The sequence below is a fragment of the Chelonoidis abingdonii genome, chromosome 23, assembly GCF_003597395.2.
Source record: "Chelonoidis abingdonii isolate Lonesome George chromosome 23, CheloAbing_2.0, whole genome shotgun sequence".
Classification (NCBI taxonomy): domain Eukaryota; kingdom Metazoa; phylum Chordata; order Testudines; family Testudinidae; genus Chelonoidis; species Chelonoidis abingdonii.
This window is the reverse complement of record NC_133791.1, coordinates 9490264-9506848: the sequence shown is the minus strand read 5'-3', so window position 1 is coordinate 9506848 and position 16585 is coordinate 9490264. Positions and strand designations below refer to the sequence as shown.

Sequence of the window (16585 nt, the reverse complement as noted above, 5' to 3'; positions counted from 1 at the left end):
TTGCAAATACTGGGAAGGCTCCCATTGACCACAGTGGGCTGTGGATCAAGCCCTATAGTATGTAAAACTGGGTTCTTGAATTCTCCCTTCTCCCTACCTACATTCCCTCAGTTGAATTTTCTTTCCGATCTGGAGACTTTTGGGGAATCCCTATTGGGTTTTACCTCACTCTGTGGCCTTGTCTAGACTGGAGAACTGAACGGATTAAAAGAATTCTTCAGAAGCATTATTTATCGACTATAAGGACTGAGAAAGGGGCAGTTGTGAAGCTGCCCGTGAACGGCCCTGTTTCTCCAGCAGCGATGAGCTGGCTGCACACTGCTCAGCATTCCCTGTTCTTTTCTTCTCCACTGTCAGTCACTGCAGCGTGCTCCGGGGCAGCCGGAGTGGGGAGACAAAGCAGTTGGAAAGTGACTTGTATATTGTAAAAGTTCAGCTGCAGAATCAGGCTGTAGTCTCGCTCTGAAGTGACAGGTCACTAGGGGCATGTCTGACTCATGCTGCTGGCCTCTTCTGGGTTGCTGCTTTAGTGTTGAAAGCACGAAGGGACCGCTGGGGTAAAGAGAAATTAGGGGGGAAACAACTTGCAAATTAAAAAGTATCCCAGCTGCGCATCATTATTTTGTCAACTCTGTCACTTTCATTTTGGGCTGCATTCTTATTCCAAAGCACGCTCTGTAGATGTCTTGAGTTGCTGTTAAATTTTGGGGGTTATTTTTTCTCTCTCTCTCTTTTTTTTGTTTCAAACCAAAATATGACAGTCCAGTCCCTCCTCATTCATGTACCTGATCTGTCAGTTTGTTAATTTCACCCTTTTTCCGGCCTGGCTGGGTTACAAACAGCATGGGGAAGCAGTCACTTCCTGTTGCCGTGGGACCCATCTGGCCATTTTTATTAAACCCTTTAGAACGGATCACACCATGGCTGAGATCTGGGAGCGTGAGGAGGTGGTGATGCTGCTGCTTGCCTGCCTGCATTATTTTTTTTAATTATTAATTTGTCAGGAACTGGCTTAGTGTCTGTATAAAGCCCAAAGACGGCTTGTGTAGCTGATAGCTTGCAAATTATTAGTAATTTGATTTCGATTGAATGAATAACCCGTTAAAGCGAAATGTACATTAGTCTCAGAAATCTAATTGGAGGTAACGCCATAGAAAAGCGGCAAGAGTGCTTGGTTAAACTACCTTCTCCCCCCAAAAAAGATAATTAGGATTTAATTTCATTCTCACCTATTCATTTGTCTAAATATGGGTTTTTAATTATCCATCTCAGCAAATAGCTGCCTCTGCCTCTGTGTGGATCTGCACTATCCCTTTAGCATAAGCTTCTCCCTTTCCCCCTGCTTATCACACTGAGGCAGGCAAGGCTTTGCAATTCGGTGTTCAGCTGAACTGAACCTCATTGTGAGTCACTTCATTCTGACATTTGGGAGCGCTCTGCTTTCCTGGACAGATTGGCAGCTTCAGCAACTCATGAGAAGTTGTGTATTAGATAATAGGGGACTATGAATTGGACCAACAAATAACATAATACACCTATACCTCGATATAACGCTGTCCTTGGGAGCCAAAAAATCTTACCGCGTTATAGGTGAAACCGTGTTATATCAAACTTGCTTTGATCTGCCGGAGTGCGCAGCTCCGCCCCCCCGGAGCACTGCTTTACCGCGTTATATCCGAATTCGTGTTATGTCAGGTTGCGTTATATCAGGTCAGAGGTAACATTGAAGAGAGGCATGGACTGAACACAAGGCTGGGAACCAGGAGCACATGGGCTCAAGCCTCTGCTCTGACACGTGGCCTTGAGCAAGTCGATTCACTTAAATTCTATGACGAGAGCATTGATTAGATAGTGCTGCTTTTATACTACAATAAAGGTTTCATAGCCCAGTGGTCTAAACCCACTGAATCAGGAGACTGGTTGCTCCCCGATTGGTCTGCTGCTGATTTTCTGTGTGACTCTGGATGAGTCAGTTTTCCTATTGGTTGAATGGACGTAGGGACGCCTCCACATCTTTGTACAGTGCTTGAGAGCTTTTGATGAAAGCGCTTTAGTTTCGACGTCAAAGTAACATTCTAAAGAGCAAATATGCAACGTAGCTGTGATCTGTAGGGCCCATGGAGAGAGACAAACTTGTGAAATCAGTGCTGGCAGAACTGCCATTGGTAGTGGAGGAGAAATCTCCAGTTCTTACTGTGATTCACAATGTGCCTGCTTACAGTCCCGATTATGACAGATCCTAGACATAGAGTGTGTGTGTGTGTGTGCGCGTGTGTGTGTGCATGCACTGGGGGGTCCCAGTAATGCAGTGGGTGCTGTACACATGGCCCCAGGTAGAATTTGGCCCATTGATGGGTTCTGAAGATCCTGTGAGTGAAACGTGTGTGATTCCATCAGAAGCCTAAGGGCTGGGTCACCTTAGTTGCAGCTCCTCTGTATTGTGAGTTTTCTATTGGATGGCATATCACAAGATTTTAACCAGGCAAACACGGCATTTAATCTACACATAGCTCTGGGCCAAGCCCTCCAGCAGTATGATTGTTGCTTTTGATTTCTTTTGTGGGCAGAGACAGATTGTTTTGTAGAGAATGGAATAGGGAAAGCAAAATCTTCCTTTTTTTTTTTTTTTTTTTTTTTTAAACATGCAGGTTGACTTCAAGCCTGTTCCAAAGAGCATATTGTTGGGTGAGGGAGACTGTACACCCACCTGTTCCCACTATGCAGCTGTCATGAGATCATTTGCATAGTGCAGTTTGATTGGCTAAAATGAGGTAGTGGAGGTTTTCGTTTCTCATGGAAGTGGAAATCCCTTGTCCTGTTGGGCTGTGCGAGATCAAGTTTGGGACCATTTTAACCATATTGATTAAAAAAACGATCTAGTTTAGAGGAGAAGCGAAGGCATCGATAAAATATACATATAACAAAAGGAAGACAGGGGAAGTTGATAATAATGAATATAAATCAAATGCTAGGAATTGTAGAAGACTGATGAAGGAAGAAAAGGGGAGAAGAATAAGGAGAAATCTATGGCCAGCAGAGTTAAGGACAATAAGGAGGAGTTTTTAAAGTATATTAGGAACAAAACGAATCCTGACAATGGTATTGGGCCCCATTACTAGGTAGAAATGGTACAACTATCATAATAATGCAGAAAAGGTAGAAGTGTTCAATAAATGTTCTGTATTTGGGGAAAAACAGATGATGCAGACTCATCACATAATGATAACACTCTTTCCAGTCCACTTGTATCTCAGCAGGATACTAAACAGTAGCTACTAAAATTAAACATTTTAAAATCAGCAGGTCCGGATAATTTACATTCAAGAGTTTTAAAAGAGCTGACTGAGGAGCTTCCTGTGCCAGTAATGTTGATTTTTCAGTAAGTCTTGGAATACTGGGGAAGTTCCAGAAAACTAGAAGAAAGCTAATCTTGTGCCAGTATTTTAAAAAGGGTAAATGGGATTACTTGGGTGATCACAGGACTGTCAGTCTGATGTCAATCCCAGGCAAAGTACTGGAGTGGCTGATATAGGATTCACTTAATAAAGAATTAAAGGAAGGTAATATAATTAATGCCAATCAGCATGGGTTTATGGAGAATAGCTCCTGTCAAACTAATTTAATATCTTTGTTGATGAGATTACAAGTTTGATTGATAAAGGTAATAATGTTGATGTAATATATGGCATTTGACTTGGTATCACATGACTTTGATCAAAACACTAGAATTATACAAAATTAACATGGCACACATTAAATGGATTAAAAGCTGGCTAACTGATAGGTCTCACAATGTAATTGTAAGCAGGGAAACACCTATGAACAGGTGGGTTTCTAGTGGGGTCTGCAAAGATCTGTTCTTGGCCTTGTGCTACTTAACATTTTTATTAATGACCTGGAAGAAAATACAATCTCGCAGCCTTAAAGATCGGAAGGGACCCATCGTCATCATTAGTCTTATCTCCTGCACATTGTAGGCCACAGAACATTCTCGTCTCCCCCTCCTCCCCCACAGGAAATAGGCACCTAACTTCTGGTTGAGTTGCTGAAGTCCTCAAATCTTGATGTAAAGACTTCAAGTTAGAGAGACTCAACCATTTATTCTAGTTCAAACCATCAAGTGATCATGCCCTGTACTGTGGAGAAAGGCAAAAAACCCTCCAAGGTCTCTGCCAATATGACCTGGAGGAAAATTCCTTCCTGACCCCAAATATGGTGAACAATTAGACCAGGGGTAGGCAACCTATTGTACGCGTGCCGAAGGCGGCACGCAAGCTGATTTTCAGCGGCACTCGCACTGCCCAGGTCTTGGCCATCAGTCCGGGGGGCTCTGCATTTTAATTTAATTTTAAATGAAGCTTCTTAAATGTTTTAAAAATCTTATTTACCTTACATACAACAATAGTTTAGTTATATATTATAGACTTAGAGAGAGAGACCTTCTAAAAACATTAAAATGTATTACTGGCACACGAAACCTTAAATCAGAGTGAATAACTGAAGACTTGGCACAGGACTTCTGACAGGTTGCCGACCCCTGAGTTAGACTCTGGGCAAGATCCATCCTCCAGTGTCCCATCTCTGGCCATTGGGGATATTTGCTGGTAGCCATCATGGGTGGGCCATGTGGCACTGTAGGCAGTCTCATACCATCCCCTCCATACATGTATCAAGCTCAGTCTTAGAAAAAGTTATGTTTTTTGGGTTTTTTTGCCCCTACTGCTCTCTGGGGAAAGGCTGTTTCAGAACTTCACTCCTCTGACCGTTAGAAATCTTCAACACATTTCAGGCCTAAATTTGTTGATGGCTGGTTCATATCCATTTGTTCTAGTGCCATCATTGGCTCTTACCTTAAATAACTTCTCTTCTATTCCTTGTATAGAGTGCTGTTATATCTCCCCTAACCTTTGCTAGGTTAGGCAATGCAAGCCAAGTTCCTTAAGTCTCCTTTCATAATATAGTTTCTCCGTTCCTCTGCTCGTTCCAGTAGCCCTGCTCTATACCTATTCCAGTTTTGAATTCATCTCTCTTAAACATGGTAGATCAGAACTGCACACAGTACACCAGATTAGTTGTCATCAGTGCCTAGTATAATTGTAATAACACTTCCCTTTCTCTACTGGAAATTCCTCACCTGATACATCCTAGGATTGCATTAGCCTTTTTCACAACCACATCACATTAGCAGCTCATAGTCATCCTGTGATTGACCAATATGCACCAGGTCTTTCTCCTTCTCTTTCGCTTCCAACTGATACTTCCCCAGTTTACAGCAAAAATTCTTGATGTTCATCCATAAGTGCATGACCTTGCAATTTACACTATTAAATTTCATTCCATTTCTATTACTCCAGTTTTCAAGTTTGTCCAAATGTTCTTGTGCAATATTCTGGACCTCCTCAATGTTGGCAATACCTCCCAACTTTGTGTCATCTGCAAGTCTTCTTAGCAAACTCCCACTTTTTGTGCCAGTGTCGTTAATGAAAATGTTGAATAAGATTAGTCCCAAGCCAAAGAGGAACTCTACTAGTAACCTCCCTCCTGCCTGACAGTTCACCTTTCGGCATGACCCACTGTAGGCTTCCCTATAACCAGTTCCTTACCCACCTTTGGAGTCTTGTATTAAGTCCCAACTTCTCCAATTTAACTAATAATTTCCCATGTGGAACTATATCAAATGCCTTACCGAAATCCAGGTAAATTAGATCTACTGCATTTCCTTTGTCTAGAAAATTGGTTATTCTCTCAAAGAAAGAGATCAGTTGGTCTGGCACGATCTACCTTTTGTAGTAAAAGCATGCTGTGTTTTATCCCATTTACCTCTATGTCTTTAACTATTCTCACTTTCCGAAGTTGTTCTGAGACCTCGTGTACAATTGAGATCAAACTAATGGATCTGTAGTTTCCCAGATCACCTTTTTTCCCCTTTCTTAAATATAGGTACAGTATTTGCAATTCACCAGTCTTAAGATACAACCCCCAAATTTATAGAATCATTAAAATCCTTGCTATTGGGTTTGCAATTTTGTGTGCCAGTTCCTTTAATATTCTTGGATGAAGATTATCTGGGTCTCCTGATTTAGTCCCATTGAGGTGTTTGAGTTTGGCTTCCACCTTGGATGTGGTCATTTCTGCTTCTGTCTCCTTATTCCCATTATCCACTCTTCCACTGCCCCCGCCCCCTCACCAACCTTATCAAAAAACTGAGGCAAAGTATTTGTTTAGGTGTTGGGCTAGACCTAGATTATCTCTAATTTCCACCCCATCCTCAGGATTTAGTTTTCTCACTTCTTTTTTCCTTGTTTTCTTTTTATTTATATGACTAAAGAACCTTTTACAATTGATTTTAATTTCCTTTACAAGGTCCAATGCTGCTTGGCTTTTGGCAGTTCTCACTTTTTTCCCCCTATGCTTTCTGACCGTCGATATTCTTATTCATCCAGTTTGGTCTGCGGCCCTTACCCACGATTTTTTCCCCTTGTTTGGGGTGCAGGCTTCAGATAGTTTTGCATCTTTGACTTAAACAAATTCCAAACGTTCTCCACATTCAGATCCTTGGGTTTTTCAGTCCTGTCCACTTCGCTGATTTCCTTAATTTTTTAAAGTTGACGCTGTTGAAATCCAGGACTCTAGTTGCAGATCTGTTTTTGTTTATCCTTCCATTTAGTTTAAACTGAATTAAATCATGATAGCTCAAACCAAGATTGTCCTTTTCTTCAGTGATGTCCTCATTACTTACCAATACTAACTCCAAAATGGCATCACCACTTGTTCGTTCGGTTGACTATTTGCTGGCTTCTCTGCCACTGCTCCTACCATGAAATTGTCACTGATAAAATTTGTGGATGACACAAAAACTGGGGAAAGTGATAAATAATGAAGAGGACAGGTCACTGACAGAAAAATCTGGATCTCTTGTTAAAATGGGAGCAAGCAAACCATATGCATTTTAATATGTAAATATATAATCTAGGAACAAGGAATTTAGGCCATACTTAGAGGATGGGGACTCTATCCTGGGAAGCACTGACTCTGAAAAAGATATGCGGGATTTGTGGATAATCAGCTAAATATGAGCTGCCAGTGCTACACAGTGGCCAAAAGGACTAAGGCGATCCTCGGATGCATAAACAGAGGAATCTTGAGAAGGAGTAGAGAGGTTATTTTGCTTCTGTATTTGGCACTGATGCGACTACTGCTGGAATACTGTGTCCACGTCTGGTACCCACAAGTCAAGGAGGATGTTGAAAAATTGGAGAGGGTTCAGAGAAGAGCCACCAGAATGATTAAAGAATTAGAAAGCCTGTCTTGCAGTGATCGCCTCAAGGAGAGCAGTCGGTTTAGCTTAACAAAGAGAAGGTTAAGGATTTACTTGATTACAATCTGTAAGTACCTACATGGGAACAACTATTTAATAACGGGCTCTCATTCTAGCACAGAAAGGCAGAACATGATCCAGCGGGTGTGGAAGTTGAAGCTAGACACATTCAGACTGGAAATAAGGTGTAACTGTTTAACAGTGAAAGTAATTAGCCATTGGAACAATGTACCAAGGGTCATGGTGGATTCTCCATCACTGACTATTTTTAAATTAAGTTTGGATGTTTTTCTGAAACATAGGAATCGTTTGGGGAAAGTTCTCTGGCCTGTGCTATGCAGGAGGTTAGATCAGGTGATCGCAATGATCCTATCTGGCCTTGGACTCTGTGAATCTGGCTCTCAGAGCTGTGTGGAACTAACCAGTTGCGTTCTGCTGGAGACAGGCCATGCCTTTCTTTGCTATTTGATTCACGTGGGCTTTCGCTCCTTGGGGTTTTGCTTTGACCCTTGGATACAAACAAACCCCAAAATGGAAAGTAAAACTCCACTAGCACCTCCATGTTATGCCTCATTTTGAGCAAAACCCAGTTTTGCAGGAATTTCACCCAAAGCCCTGACTTTGGCTTATGTTTGCTGAAAAGTTTGCAAACTTCACCTGAGTTTGAGGTTGATAATGGAATTCGCAATCAGACAAATCCTTTTCTTTCTTTCTCTCTCAAGCTGTCTCTTGCTTTTCAGCCCTCTCTCTGCTATATAAACTATACGGCCACATTTGTGTTTGCCTTGAATAGCAACAAGAAGAGAGAGTATAACCAACTAGATGGAGGAGGATGAGAGTCCACTTCCAACAGATGCACAGGATGAAAGGCAGGCAGCAGGCCTGTGACAGATGTGAGGGGTGTAAAGGGCAAGAGTCAGCATGTGTGACAAGTTCTGAGCTGGGAGATCTGATGCTGCATCACTAAATAATAATAGAAATCTCTACCCAAGCTTGAAAATCCAGTGCTTGAGTTTGCTCTCCTATCAGTGCAGATCAGGGGTAACTGCTTTAGAATCAATGGGGTTACTTCAAGCTTAGATGATTCTATGCTGTTTGACAGGGCAAAATGAATGCAAGTTGCCCAGGCTTTTCCCAACCCAGATCAGAGCTTTGTTAGAAGTTGCTCATTTTTGCAGGCTGTCTTGTTTAGTACATTGAAATCTAAATCTGGAATGAGAGATCCCGAGATGCTCAACCCAGAAAAAACCAGCTTATGCGAAACCTCCATGCCCGAAGGTGACAGACAGGGTGAATGGGATTCCCTCCCTACCCTTATAATTTCACTAAGGCCATAATAATTGCATCAGACCCATTGAGGTCTTCTGCTTCTGTCCCTGCTAAACAGCTACCCATTCCATGCCACTGGTGTTTTATGAAGTCAAAGCTACAGCTTTTATTGCTGTAATCTTAGCATCTCCGGTGCTCCTATAATCTTTTTGTCTGCAGTTGTGAGGCCAGGAAAATGGAAATCTGGAGCAGGTTTCCTAAGGTGTTGAATGGGAGGCAGAGACAAGAAATTGGACATGGAATTAATAAATACACTTCTGAGCATGATTTGATGGATGGAACAACATGGACCAACCTAAAGACCAAACAACCTCCTCACCCCCAACTGACAAGGAACCAGATTCCCTTTCCTGAGCCAGGCGTGTGGGAAGCACATGCAAGTTATAGTCTCTCATTAGGAACAAGGACCCCAGTAGTCCTATACCTTGGATATGTGATTACTTCAAAGAGCATTCAGTGTTGCTTTCACCTGTTTCTTAGAGCTGGAATTAAAGCAGATACCCCTACTCCTGCAAAGCACGTAAATCCATCCCAACCCAGTTTAAGTGCAAACTTGAATCCATCCTTATTCAACAGAGCACTTAACCCTGGGCTTAAGTCCCGCTGACTTCACTGCTCACGCTTATGCACTTTCTGGCCTGATTCAAAACCCGTCAAGTCAGCACACTCCCGTCGAGTCCAGTGGGCTTTGGATTAGGCCATTGGTGTAACTGGAAGGACTTCAAGTACATTGCTTAAGTGCTTTGCTGAATCAAGGCCAGATGGAATGGGAGAGGGAGAGACGATGTCCGTCGTTAGACGAATGTACATTAGGCTCTCACCAGGTTCGTTTTTTGCAGACGGATTTGCTTAGCACTCTCAGCAACCTGTGTCTACAGAGGCTGGTTTTTCACAGGCAGATGTGGTGGTGAGGTGTTTTGCCTGCAGACAGATGCCCCCTGTAACTTCCTGGAAACCTTGGGCCTCCAGTGACTGGGAATTATTTTTCATCCTATTGGCCCGATGAAACAGTGGAAGCTGCCATCCTCTGTAAGCTGCCAGGCAAAAGTGATACTTACAGGGTACCCCTGGTGATGCAGGGAAAAGATCCTAACATAGCTGATTCAGATCAGAGTGGACACTGCCCACTCTGAGGACGGCCTCTGCCCCAGCCTGAGGACAGCAGTGGAAGAAAATCTCAGCTGCCTGTCATGGTCTAAATTTAAGATGTTGTTCATCTGGAATCCACTGCTCCAGCTCGTCACCAGGCAGAGTGACAGAATATGTAAAATTAATTTCTGAGGTGGGAAATAGCTAATAATTTATTTACAGCTAGGACAGGGAAGCGGGGAGGGGGCTTGATACAGGGTTTTCTTAATGCAATGTCAGTGCTGTTCAGCTTCCTGTGAGCTTGCCCTATTAGCCGAGACAATGTCTTGCCACCCCCCTTGGCCTGTCAGTGTGGCTGTGTGCAGGAGAGATGAGTTTTCTCATCACTGCACAGATCACCCACAGGGCTCTAATTGACCGCACAGCAAAACCTGCAGTGGGCTCCCACCAGGGCCGGTGTGTGCACGCAGTGTGGCTCATCGCAGCAGCATGCATTTGGGGATAGTGGCGGTAAGTGGGATAAAGTCAGGGGAGCATGCTAGACGTGGATGGCTGGTGATGTGACCAAGTGTGTCTCTGAGCTCTAGGAGGTGTCATGTTCGGCGAGTGTCACTTACCTCTTTTTTTGTTTGTTTAACAGGATACACACCCACTGGGATTTAAACATCTCCTTCCGAGAGACCTCTTGCAGGTACCATTTTGGGGCACCCTCTTTGTATGGTAGGCTAAGAGTTTATGATACACATTACTGGCCTATGGATGCAGTTAGAAATGAAATACCATTCCTGCATGTTTTCTGTCTGTCTGTCCTCCTTCGAGAAGAAAAATCAGTCAGTCCTATAAAAGGATGCACTTACTGTTGTCTAAAGATGGTTTTTTTTCAGCTCTACTTTTTCAAAGCATGAAAAATCAATGTGCCCCTAACTGACGCTAGTCAGTGAGTGGTGGGTGTGTAGATGTCCGTGCAATATCATTAAGACCCTGATCCTGCAAGCAGTTCTGGACTTGGGTAGCTCCATTGGAACCTTTGGGCTATTCAGCTGCATAATGCTAAGTGTGCGTTTTAAGGGAGTGGGATCAAAGGCTAAAGCTGCGAGAGTGACTTGATGGCTCTTACAATTACCTTTAATTTTAAATGTCTACATTCGGGGAATTTAGACATTTAAAATCACGTTAAAAGACAAGTATTTTCAAAAAAGAATAAAATAAGAGAAAAGCCGTAACTGAGAGAGAATGTAGGAATTGCCATTCCAGTTTGGATCATTCATCTTTTAAGTTTTGGTATCTTGCAGTGATCAATACCTGAAAAAGGTCAAAATCTGCACAATGTCAATAGCCTGTTATTACAATGCTTTTCACAAATGGGAAAAATTCCTTCCTGTCCCTTACAGTGATCAGTTGATGCCCTGAAGCATGAGATTTGACTATCCTTTATGTTCATATGTACACTATAACTGCAAGTGTTATTGCTGCTCATGAAATTATCCAGCCCTTGTAAAAGTCTAGCCGCAGTATTTGCCTTTATAGAGAAGAGACGAATGCATGTTCTAACTTCTGTTTTATATGAAACTCACTATTTGTCAGTGAAGTACTTGAACCAGGCATATGATGTTTGTTTTCTGGAGGAGAGATAAATCATTACACATGGCTAATAAAGAACAGGTGGTTCCCATGAAACTTCTTGGCATGGGAAACCTGAAGGAAATGTCTCTTCTACAGCAGGATGTTGCTGGGCCCAAACAGAGTTGGCCGGATTCTGATCCTGGTTGCCCTGGATAATTGATTGAAATTGATGGAGTTACTCCGGATTTACACTGTTGAGGCTGAGATCAAAATCTAGCCTAGAGGATCTCAAATTTTATAGCATGCAAATTAATTAGCTTTCAATTAACAACCCAGCAACAGTTTCTGATGCTTTGTGCAGAATTCCTGTTCAGTTCTAGAACTGAGTGAACGATGGGAAAATATTATCATTATTTTAGTTGCAATAATGTCCACTATGTGCTAGGTGCTTTTCAAGAAGGGCCCATGATTTCCGGAGCTCAGAATCTAAGGACAAACAAGGGCATTTAATTGAATAATTTATCTGATGAGTTTTCGACTAGCACTGTATAACTGTCTCGCTGCATCCTGGTGTAGTACTTACTCAAGAGAACATAAGGTAGCAGCTTTAGAAAAAATGTAAATTTCAATATTATAGCTGATCTGGGTTGTTCTCTCTTTATAAGCCTCAGAATGCTTCATGAAAAGTAAATATCAGTGGCAGCAGGCGAGTGTATTAGAAATGACTTCCAACTCTATCACCTGCCCTTCAAACACAACTCAGACAACTTCTGCTTCCTGGCTGTGAGCCCCCCATAAAATCTTGTGTGGAGTGGCAGGGAGGCAAGAGGACCTTAGGATAAAGATTGTATTTTTGACACCCTCTGCCCCCCCTCCCAAAACTCTTGAACTTTAAATCAGACAGTTTGGGCTGTTTTATTTGAGGTATTTGTGTGAAGGTTCTTATCTAAATTATAAACCATGGAGTGAGATCTCTGTTGTTTTTTTATTTTTATTTATTTTGTTGGTCCCTGATTTGATTCAGCAAAGCATTTAGGTACACACACAAGTCCATCCCTATTCAACCAAGCATTTAAGCATGTGCTTAAGTTCTTGGCTGAATGGAGGCCTGGGCTTCCTCATTTGGAGCATTGAAGGCACTGTGGAGTGAGGTGTAAAATTTGTGCTGATTCACACCCCATTAGGAGCCATTGAAAGCGGTGGCCTTAATTGGGGTTTAAATCAGTGCAGCATTCAGCCCAAGCATGGGAAAATTTCATTCTTAAAATGTTGAGTACAAAACCACAGCCCAAATCAGGAGATTCTAAGACCCAGTCTTACAAGCTCACCTCAGTCAGAACATCGACACTATTAGGAGTTCCATGTCCAGACAACTTTCAGGATAAGGTCCCTATGTTGTTGCTTTAAGGTTATGGGACTTGAAAATTCAAATGAATGGATTCCTGCCCGGTAGACCTTTGCATGATAGATTTCAGCCTGGAGTGAAATTTTATGGCCCAGTTATAAGCCCCTAAAAAGATCGGAGGTTTATAATGAAAGTGCTTATACGAGCCTTAACTAATAGCCATGTGAACAATCAGTCTGGAGTTTAATATAGCTGTGACTAAAGGTGCACACACCTTTTGAAAATTCAAATTCCCACCTTTTTAAAATATTTTTGAAACTGCAATGCCAAGGCTGAAATAATGGTTTAATTTTTGTCTGTGAGCAGATTTTTCTGTCTTCCCCCATTTAACTGTTTACTTCCTGTAGCTCTTTCCTGACAACTTAGTTCCAACATTTGGACAGTCCTTTTCCACAGTAATCCAAGAACTCAGTCCATTGCGTGCCCACTATCATTGTGACTTTACAGTTATCTGGTAAGATACAAGTTTTGCAAAAATCAAATAAAACATCTGGTCCAGTTACCTCAAGAAGTGGCCAGTCCTAATGTTCCAGCAAAAAGCAGCCAGTTCCCTGTAATGCAGCAAACTAATTGTGCAACCAATTGATGCCCTGAAACATGAGATTTGTGGATTCTTAACACTCATTTACTAGTAAGAAACATTTAAAGGGACAATGCTTAGTAAAAAGGGGCAGAATTTGGGTTAACATCTGGTTGGGAATTCTTTTGGATTCCAACTAGGTGTTCACTGTAATTGCTTAATTGTTTATGTAAGCAATGTTCTATTCTTCTGATGACACAACGGCCTCAGCTAAGTGACCTGAGCTGGTGACTGGCCCCATATAACAAATAAATATAACGGTCAATAATTTAGCTAAATCACATTCTGATTTTCTTGAAGTGTAGCCTCTGCATGAGATTTCAGTGAGTTTTAACTATGTGGGTAGTCTGTTGTTCAATTATTAAGCTAATCTGAGTCAAAGCAGGCCTGACGCTGACAGCTAGTAAATTTCTTCAAGGAGCCAATTTAAAATTTATTTTAATTCAAATTAATTAACATATATTTATTTGTAAATTCCATTCTGTACTCAAGCTATAAGTGCTGTAATTTGGGGGAATAATAAAGAGGTAGAATCCCTGGTTTAAGTACAGACCGAACTCAGCCTTAACTGTAGAACCATGACCGATGCCTCCATAATAGACTAGACCTGGCCAGGTGAACAGTCAGGTGTCCATTGTGAAATCAGAGGTAAGTCAGCCAATCACCCCTCTTTCTCTACAGCCAATTTGCATGCTACCATTCTATTGGCTCTAGAGAGTCAATGGTCTGACTTCCAAAAGGCTCCTTGGCAGCATACTAGCTTGGGCATTGGTACTTTGAAAGGTTTCCCATGGCACTGCCATTTTGGCTTCGATCTGGGCTGAAGCACAGAGAAGCTGAGGTAGGAGTGAACAGGGTTCTTCCCCTCACCACCCATGCCACAGCCCCTCTCAGTTCCCTGTCACTGTTTCCCTCTTCCCCCCCCCCCACGTCCCCACTTCCTCCCCTGTCAGCCCCTCAAATCCCTGCTCACCCTCATGCCTGTCTGCTTTCCCCTCTACACCCTGCTGCTTTCTGCCATTGGAGGAAGCTGCAGGGGAGACGCCGGCGTCTGTTGCTCTCTCAGACTCCAGCTGAAGTCACTGTCCCCCTCACCTTGACCTGTCCCCCTCAGTCTGCTGACTCCTGCCGACTGGGTGCTCAGCACCTCTGCAAATCAGGCCCCCAATTTTCAGCTTCGGCCTCCAGTTTAGGTGTAGATGACAGTGGGTGTAAATTTGAGCCTGTCATCTAGGTCACGTAGATATTTAACACCCCTGATTTGCCAGAGCAGAAAAGAAACTTGCATCTGTTTAAGCGACCTAAATTGCCTTACAACTCTGTGAAATATATGGCGCCACTGGACTACATGATGGGGCAGCATAAAGGCTTTACTGACCCTTGTTCGAGGTGACACACATAACTCACTACTCATGAGTTATGCAGGTCATCCCAGACTCCTGCTGCGATACCTTTATGCTGCCCGCACTGTCATGTGGTTCTCTCCCCCTCTCTTTTCAATCAAAAGGGTGTTGCCTCCTGACTTGCCCTGCCTCTGTCAAAAGGTTGCCTTTGATCTTCCTTTCCAAGTCGTCAGAGGTTGCCTGGATTTGTTGGAGTCTGGTAACCTTACAGTCGCTGTCTGTGTTGCCCTTGATGAAAGGAGGTTTAATTGGGTACATACAGGTCTGCACACAGGCACCAGAAGATCAACATTGGGAACTGCCCTGAAAAGGGAGATTAAGATCTCTCCGAGGGCCTGCCAGGTGCTCCTTTTTCTTTTATGCTTTGAAGTTAATGTGATGGCTGGGGCTGGTGTTTTAGGAAAGTTCCCAAGTGTCTCTGTTGAAAACAATGGGCTCAGTACGGTAACGTGCCCTTGCACAGATGTGGTGTTCTCGCGAACGCTTTTCTAAAACGCCTTAAAATTGTTCAGCAAACCAGGCACTTTCTTTTTATTTTGAGAGAAGTCTGTCAGGTTTCACAGTAACAAGCAGGCTCTTGGGGCCCATCTTTGCCGGGAGCTAAGCAATTCAGACAAGGAGCTGAGTGCTCTCACCTCCCCCTGATTTCAGAGGGAGCCATGTGCACTCTTGTCCGGATTAGGCTCCTCATGCTGAAGCACATCATAAAAAGTGGGCTGTGTGTGCGAAAGTGCTGGGTAGAGGGTGTTTCCCACCTGTTTGGTGCTGTTCTGTTTCTCAGGGTATGTCTACACTACAAAAATTAGGTCGATTTTATGGAGTCGATTGTGTATGTCCCCAGTAAGTGCATTAAGTTGGCAGAGTACGTCCTCACTACCGTGGCTAGCATCGACTTACGGAGTGGTGCACTGTTGGTAGCTATCCCACAGTTCCCACAGTCTCCTCTGCCCATTGGAATTCTGGGTTAAGCTTCCAGTGCCTGATGGGGCAAAAACGTTGTTGCGAGTGGTTGTGGATGGAGCTGGGTGAGAAGGTAGAGAGAGGCCAGGAATGAGAACACCTTCCTTTAATGCTGTTCAGTGTTACAGCCATCAGACAAACTTGACGCTCATCCCCGGACCTCTGAACACTTTACACACAATGAAGCCTGCCTGCTTTGTGAGGACGGTGTTGGTATATGTTGGACTCTTAAGTACGGAGAGATTGAGACAAAATGGAGGTTAAGTGACTTGTCTGAGGGAACCCAGGAGTTCTGCTGCTCATCCTGGGCTCAAGCCATCAGACCACACCATGCACAAAATGCAGAAAGTGTATTGAAGGCACGTTGAAGATCTGCTGTGGGAAAGAGGTGAAAGAATGAAGAGGCTGAAGAGAGGAATGAATCACTTCGCTTTAGCCAAATGGGGCATGCATCTCAGGCATTCATATGTATGGAAAATCCACTCAGACCAACAGAGTGATGGGACTTACCAAGCAAACTGGCCTTCCCAGTGAGAATTTCTTCTGGATGCATCAGATATGAAAGAGGCACAAAGTGTTATAAGGAAAGCAAAGGCCCCTGCTACCCAGAGCAAGTAACTGTATTTAAAACCACCGATTAAACGTGGTAGGGTCTGATCAGCCATTCTGGACTGGACCAAGCCATATTAGAATGTGCTTTAGACCACATGTGGAAGTAGCTCAGAACCTTCGTTTGTTTGTATTTTTGTTTAAATCAGGCTGGACCATAGTTTTGGCCTCATTCACATGAATCTGCCAAATGCTGTTGTATCCTGTTCAGCAAGGACTGAGCTTAAGCGGTGCATAACCTGGACTGTTGAATGCATTTGTTTGCTCTGTGTAGATGGGGTCACCCACATTTAAAAAAGAAAGAGAGAAAATTGTGCTGATGGAAGAAT

At 43.1% G+C, this 16585-nt stretch overlaps 1 protein-coding gene across 2 annotated transcripts in view; it reads left to right on the top strand.

The window, feature by feature from the left end:
- Window positions 1–16585, top strand: part of SAMD11 (sterile alpha motif domain containing 11) — a 181106-nt gene that overhangs the window by 65277 nt on the left and 99244 nt on the right. For both annotated transcript variants that reach the window (XM_075060202.1, XM_032779953.2), the window contains exon 4: window positions 10377–10427. In XM_075060202.1, the coding sequence (XP_074916303.1) occupies window positions 10377–10427 (51 nt within the window). The remainder of the gene's footprint in view (window positions 1–10376; window positions 10428–16585) is intronic.